Source organism: Sceloporus undulatus, chromosome 1 (genome assembly GCF_019175285.1).
Source record: "Sceloporus undulatus isolate JIND9_A2432 ecotype Alabama chromosome 1, SceUnd_v1.1, whole genome shotgun sequence".
NCBI classification, from domain to species: Eukaryota; Metazoa; Chordata; class Lepidosauria; order Squamata; family Phrynosomatidae; genus Sceloporus; species Sceloporus undulatus.
Genome location: NC_056522.1, coordinates 176,881,338 through 176,889,018, shown reverse-complemented (window position 1 = coordinate 176,889,018; position 7,681 = coordinate 176,881,338). Strand labels below are relative to the sequence as shown.

The 7,681-nt window shown below is 38.7% G+C and overlaps 1 protein-coding gene across 1 annotated transcript; it reads left to right on the top strand.

Moving 5' to 3' along the window:
- Nucleotides 1-1,408: 1,408 nt before the first annotated feature.
- On the top strand, nucleotides 1,409-3,133 carry MLNR (motilin receptor). The gene is made up of 2 exons (XM_042458036.1): nucleotides 1,409-2,189; nucleotides 2,850-3,133. Exons 1-2 carry the CDS (start codon nucleotides 1,409-1,411, stop codon nucleotides 3,131-3,133), a joined length of 1,065 nt encoding a protein of 354 aa, XP_042313970.1.
- The last annotated feature ends 4,548 nt before the right edge of the window (nucleotides 3,134-7,681 follow it).

The window sequence follows — 7,681 nt, the reverse complement described above, 5'->3', positions numbered from 1 at the left end:
CAGCAAAGGGATATTTTGACCCAGCTCCAATGAACACCTGCCACTTGCAAAAACAGAGCCTAAAAACTGTAGCTATTTTAAAAGGGTGTTGGGGGTTAATGTCAAGATCACTACTACTCTCAGGCTTACCTGCTGCAGTGCAGGTTGTATTCATTCCACTCAGCAAGAGTTTTCCTGCCCTTATTTCACACTCCACATGCAGAGAGTCTGGGGCTTCTTTTGCCTGGAGAAACCAGGCCCAGAAAGGTAGACAACCACCAAGCGGCAACTTTGCTTTACTGTTCCCTGATACTCCCTTGCCCCCTTCTGAGAGGCTTCTCACTAAGGAAAAACACAGAGGAAAAACACCCTGGAGATACCAGAATGCAGCTATTGGTTTATTAATCCTTAAAGGGGCTGCAAAAAAAAAAATCAGCTACCTTAATGGGTCATCCAAAGAGGGAGGAAATAGTCAAAGGAACTTTTCCCCAAGGCAGCTTTTAAAGAACACTAGTTAGGTGTTGTTGATTTTAAGGCCTTTTAAGGGTTTCTGAAATAGTGCAGGCTAGGTGGGAGAGGATGTCAATGAAGGAAAGACCAAAAGGATCCTCTCTGCTGCGGCTGTAAGCCCATCTCAGTTTTCTTCCTCACTCATTGCAGGAGGAGGTAAAAAATATACCATGCCTGGTATTCTGCTGCCTGAAACATCTGCCTCATTTTGCCTAACTGACCAGCCCATTATGATCTGTAGTTATTGCTGTTTTGGGGGGTCACTGGGTTTATCATTAATACAGTGTGCTTGTCTTGTCATGTACAAAAACTTTTAGTATTTTGCCCCACTCTTACCTTAGTATCTACATGCTCAGACATACAGAGAACCAAGGATATCACTTCATGTGTTTGGAGAAGTTGGCTCTAGCTCATGAGAACATATGCTCCAACTATAACAAATATGTTAGTCTTTCAGACTCTTTGTTTAATGTATCTTTATTGTGCATGGTTTTATCTCTTCTATATCTCAGTAGTTTGGGGTGGCTGTAATGGAGATTTCTAATTGCTTTGCAACAGCTCCATGTGTTGCTAAGAAATGAACAGAATGGGAGTTGTTTCGGTGTGAATGTAAGTACGATGATTTCCCACGTGTTACTTACTAGGGAGGAGTTATCTTTTCATAGCTATAAGTAGGCATCAATCTAAGACTGAGCACAGTCACTTCATTTTCCTGCCCAGGAAAACATTAGGCTGCTCCTGAGATTTTGCAGAGCTCAGAAAAAGCACCACTAGAAAGCAAGAACAAGTGAACCTCAGTAAAAGCTGGAACATAGCTCTGATGCCTCAAGAGAGAGCACCCAATTTGTCATGCTTACAGTTATCCTCCTGGCTGTTCTGTAACTGCAGTACTTAGGCTCTTTGCAGTGCTGCCTGGACCATGGCTTTGGAGAATATCAGCAGTCCAGAAGCGTGTCAAGAACAGGTTACAGAGGCATGGGTACTTCCACCCTGCACTAAGTACCTATGCCCACTGCTGCCTATGTGCACTCTCATCCCAATGACAGCTGTGTGCTTGGTCTTATTCGTTGTTGGTGTGGGTGGCAATGTTCTGACTGTAGTTGTGACAAGCCGGTCCCAAGAGCTGCGAAGTACCACCAGTCTATATCTGGGGAGCTTGGCTGTCTCTGATCTGCTACTGCTCATACTTGGACTGCCACTTGATTTGTACCGTCTGTGGCGCTCACAGCCGTGGGTGCTAGGTACAATGCTGTGTCGTGTATGGCACTGGTCTGGGGAAGCATGTGCCTACTGTTCCATCCTGCATCTGACAGCTCTGACAGCTGAACGCTATGTTGCCATTTGCTTCCCATTGCGTGCTAAAGTGCTGGTGACCCAACAGCGTGTGAAAGCATTAGTGGTGGTACTATGGGCTATTGCACTGCTCTCTGCTGCACCTATTCTATTCCTTGTGGGAGTCCAGCAGGCCAACAGCACCTCCAGTGACAATGACTTCACCCGTGAATGTGGCCCTACAGACTATGCTGAACAGTCAGGGATGCTGAGGACTATGTTCTGGCTCACCACCAGCTACTTTGTGCTGCCCTGTCTTTGTCTCTACATCCTCCATGGCTTGATTGCCCGGGAGCTTCTACAAGTCAGCAAGACACACCTTGGTGGGGCATCATACCGGAACCACCATCGCACTGTGCGCATGTTAGGTGAGTAAATGGAGGGAGTGGGAGAGGGAGTATTACTTTAGTGCCCCTATACCCAGTTCATTCCTATGTCCCCCAATCCCATTGAATCACCATCTCCTCCAGGCTCATTCTGTGCCAGTCATCAAGAAGAAAAAGAAGATACCTGTCTTTTGTTTACTCCGCTGGCTGTGATCTTGTGGGAGGGAGGGAGGGAAGGAAGGAAGGAAGGAACAGAGATCTGGGTTTACACTGTATCTGAGAATGTGGAGTATAAATTATAGTCTGTAGCCAGATACCATCCGTGTTCTTTTAAAAAATCATCTTCAAGTCCTTTGTCGATCAGCTAAGTTTTTAAAAAGTCATCTTGCATGGTACTAGCCAAAACAAGTAATATGGGGGCAGGGGAGAGAAAAAAGACCAAAGTGCCTGGCCGCTCAGATTCCTGACCATACTTTCTTAACCTCCCAGGGCAAATTAGTCTTGTGCATGTCTGGTAGATTGTGCTCTTTTGTCTCCTGGGTAGTTCCAGTCCTGTTCAATAGCAAACAGCCTCCTGAGCCTTTAAAAGAAGTGTTACTACTGTTTCCTGACCCCAAGAACCTCTAAGCAAACCCACCATGTCTAGTGTCAGTTGTGTCAAAGCAACAAGTAATTGTCTTTCCTCTTTTCCTTCCTTTTCAGTTGTGCTGATTTTGGCTTTTGTCATTTGTTGGCTGCCCTTCCACATCGGCAGGATCATATACATCAACCCAAAGAATTCCAGGATGATGTATTTCTCCCAATATTTTAATGCTATTGCATTACTGCTTTTCTACTTGAGTGCTAGTATCAACCCAATACTTTACAACCTTGTCTCAAAGAAATACAGGGCAGCAGTTTGTAAGCTAATGGTGACCAAGCGATCTGCAGAAAGGGCTTCTACTATTACCAGAGAGACTGCTGGCTACGTAGAAATCAGTGGTTAGTAACATGAAGATCATATGCTTATGAGATTCTGATTCCATTGCTGTCACTGTTATACTTTTAAAGCAGATTGGTGAAATCAGAGCAAGTTTCGGCTATTTAAGCTGCTAAACTATTAAAGTTCAAATGCTTGTTCATGTATATGCATATGTAGAATTGTAAAAAACATACCTAAAAGAGCCGTTATCCATACTATCTTTTTGTGCAGATGTCAACCTTTTTGATGAATGGCTTCACTACCATTGTCATTTCAGACATTACATGGTCTGTTATTTGGGAAACTCTTAAAAATGTGGATTTGACTTTTGCTAATTTGCTTATGCATCCCACAAAATGAATAAGCAGCAGAGAGAGCTGAACAAGAAACAAGAACAAGAAAGAGTTTTTAAAAGGTTACAAGCAATGATCCTCTGAGGACTATAAATGTAAGGAAACACAGTTGAACTTGACAAACTGTTGAAAACAGATAGAAATCCATAGTGGTGCAATGCACTGATGGTTCTCTTCGTAAATATCACCGCAGTAAATCCCATCATTACTTCTCTGCAGTGAAGCTATTCTGTGATGGAAAATGCTGTCATGCTAAATGTTAGAAACCTTGGCAGTAATTAAAAAAGAGGGACAGGTTTGTGAAAGCAGAAACCTGGCCAGATATTTTTTTACAGGAGACTATATGTCCCTGGGATAACACAGTCCAAGTATCCAAATTAATAATGATGTCAAACAATTTTTTGCCATTTTAGCTAAAAAGGGTGAGCACCATCTTTTACCATTACAAAAAAAAGGATGACTTAAACTAGTTTTGTAACTGTCAGAGAAATGGCAAATTCACTCCAGAAATCCCTTAATAGTCTTTATAGGTAAACTAATAATAGATCGTCAGCAGTGTTTCAATCTTGTTTGCAGATTTCTTTCTTTTATTTACATGTGAGCATATACAGTCAGCACTCCATAGCCACAGATTTTTTTTATCCATGGATTCAAGCATCCACAGTCTGAAAATATTTTAAAAATACAGTATATAAATTTTAAAAAGCAAACCTTGATTTTGCCACTGTATATAAGAGACACCAATTTACTATGCCATTGTATTTAACAGAACTTGAGCATCCACAATTTTGGTATCCATGGTGGTCCTGGAATCCAACCCTAGTGGATGCCAAGGGCTCACTATATATTATTTTCATTTAAAATATATATTTTAGCTGTGTACACTAAAATCAGATTCTATGGTCACGCCACCCAAATATAGCACTTTGATGCGACTTTAACTGCCATGGCTCCTTCCTGTGGAATACTAGGATCTGTGGTTTTCTATGGTATTAAGAATTGTGTGCCAAAGAGCTCTAGTACATCACTATACTACAAATTTCAGGATTACATAGGATGGAGCTATGGTCATTAAAAGTGCTCTAACTGCCCAGCATGAAAGAGACTGATATTTCTTATCAACTTGAAAGAAACGAGACTGAGAATTAGTGAAAATCTTAGAAAATTGTTCAAGTGTAACTGATTTGTACGTAAACCAAAATTATTTTCTGTAAATATTCCACAGCAAATTCAAGAAGTATCTGCTGTGAATGTTATTGATTAAATATTTGAGAGTCAATATCCTCAAAAAAATGCTCACTCAAATATTCAATGCCAACTATGCATCTGTGCTTAAGGCAATATTTATCTACTTGGAAGAACCTGAACTATTGCGAGAATTACAGTTGAGATTAAAATATTGCTTTCCCTGATTTTGTAAATTATAATTTTAAGTATTGATTTTCAATAATAGCCAATTTGGAAATAAAACTGAATTGAAAGCTGCAATTATTGTTATGAAAATAGATAGAACTGCAGTAATAAAAGCTAATGTTTTGCCAAGGCTTTTATTCCTTTTTCAAATGGTCCCTGTTATAAGAAACAGTATACCTTACCAGAGATTTCCAGATTTAATTAGCAGGCAAAGAGACCCATTAAAATAATGTAAAACATTTGGGAGTCCCTAATGTCAAATTGTATTGCCAGGCCTGTTGTTTTGTTTGGATGTAGGCATGGACATTGCTCAGAGATAAAAGATTCTTGGAACTTGTGGACCATAATTTAATATTTGGTTGGCATGGATATCCTTAGTATAATAAAATTAAGGAACATGCTGAATTTAAACATAATTTTATTAGAATGGCCTGTAAATTTGTTATAAGTACAAGTAGAAACTCCTTCCTAAGATAATATTAGTGACCTTACCGCAGGTAGCATTTTAAAGAAAAGAATGGGTTAAAAATTGAAGATGGTGGCTTTATGATTATCATTTGTAAACTTTCAAGACAACTGGAAGTTTAAATCAAATATTTTTTTATAGAAGGCAAGGATCTTAATTGGTTTGCTTATATGCAATTTAAGGACAGATTCAATCCAGGAAAGAGCAATGCAGCCATAGAGGTTAGAAAAAATGAGTTTTATGGTGACAATGTAACTTTAAAACTGTATAAATGATGCTGAAACTAGTGACAGAATATGAGCCTGTAAAAGAAAATATGGTTAATTTGGCCCAATATTTTGGGCATAACGTTTATATTGATGTGTGGGGAAGAAATGTGGTCTAAAGATATAAAACTTATATTGTGCAGTATTTTAAAAGAAAACTTTTATAAGAGGATGTGTAACGCCAAATAAACTGTTGCAAATGTTCCAGAAAGTTTCAAATCAATGTTGAGGATTTCAAGAAGGGCTCCTTTTTTCATATGTGGCAAACCTGTAAAAAGGCAAAAAGTTACTGGTCTATGATTTATATGTTAATCTAAAAAAATTAAAAGTAGATTTTATAATGTTACCAGACTTTTTTGTTGGGTATTATGGATTAAGAATTTAAAAATAAATATGGATTAATTCACCAATGCATAACAATAGCAGCAAGAATATTATTTGTTCACATTTGGAAATGGACTGTATTCATTTTCCTCTTTTTGTCTTTTTCTTTTCTTTCTGTATTTTTATTTTCCGAACGTATGTTACCTTGATTGCAAATTATTGTTCATGTTAAAATAAATTTTAAAAATAAGAAAAAAAATTAAAAACCCTAAGGTTCTCACTGCCCGAAAAAGCCCCAGCTATACCAAATTTTCTTGAAAATGTATTTTTCTAGTCTACAAGAGTGGAGCAACTGCTAAGGAAGAGCAAGGAAGAAAGTCAAAGCCAGCTTACTGTTGGAAATTTTTGGAGGATCTACACAAAATCAGCTTAGACAACTAAGAAACAGAAATAGTAAAATAATTCTCATGGGATCAAACATTGATAGGAAGAGGGCTTTCAGCCAGGAAATCAGAAGAAGATTAAGAATGGGGAGAGCAGCTATGAAAGCACTGGAAAAGATCCTAAGATGCAAAGATATACAACTCAGCATAAAAGTTAGACTCATACAAGCCCCTGTATTCCCTATTACCATGTATGGATGTGGGAGCTGGACAGTTAAGAAAGAAGATAGGAAGAAAATCAATTCATTTGAGATGTGGTTCTGGAGAACAGTGAGGATTCTGTGGACAGAGAGAAAGACAAACAAATGGGCCCTAGAACAAATGTAACCTGTACTCTCCCTGGTAGCCAAGATGACAAAACAAAGGCTGTCATACTTTGGCCACATCATAAGAAGGCATAACTCATTGGAAAAAAATAATGCTAGGAAAGGAGGGAGGGAAACAGGAAGAGAGGAAGGCCACATGCTGAATGGATGGACTTCTTAAGGAGGTCATGGCTGTGGAGATGTCTCATTCACAGGGTTGCCATGGGTCAAAATCAACTCAAGGGCAGTTGACAGCAACAAATAACAGTCCCCAATGGTCAGAACAAATTAGGCTCCATAAAATGCCTTTCTTTTTATTGCATTGCAAGTTGTAAATAAGAGCTCATTTCAGAACAGCTTTCTCATCCACAAAGTCTTTGTGTAAACAAGGAAGAAGATTTTAAATCATGTTCCCTCAGTACTAACCTAAGGAAATGTTTAAAATTTAATTCACACTTATCTTGATGGTCCATAGTCTAATCTTCAAATCTTGTGGAATATCAGGCAACACATGAAGGTAAATATTTCGATCAGTTTCTGAACCTTTTGAAAGTTGCTCTCCACTTACAAATGAAATTCTAGTTTTTGTATTGCTTTATTTTTTGTTGCTAGGTAAATTATGAAAAATTATAACCCAGGTAATTCAAACTTCCTCTGATTAGATCATTGTTGTTTTCCTTCAAGTCATTTACGGCAACCTTAAAGTGAACCTATCACAAGGTTTTCTTGGCATGATTTGTTCGGAGGGGGTTTACTATAGCCTTCCTCTCAGGCTGAGAGAATGTGACTTGCCCAAGGACACCCAGTGGGTTTCATAGCTGAGTAGGGAATCAAGCCAAGGTCTCCACTCAGACCACTACACTACACTGGGGGAAATGTTTTAAGCTGGTAAATGATGCCATTGCTTCCCAAACTGAAATCAGTGTATAAAATGATTACAATGGTATTTGTAAAATAATATAAGTAATGCTTAGAAAGGAGATACTATGTAGGACCCAAGGTA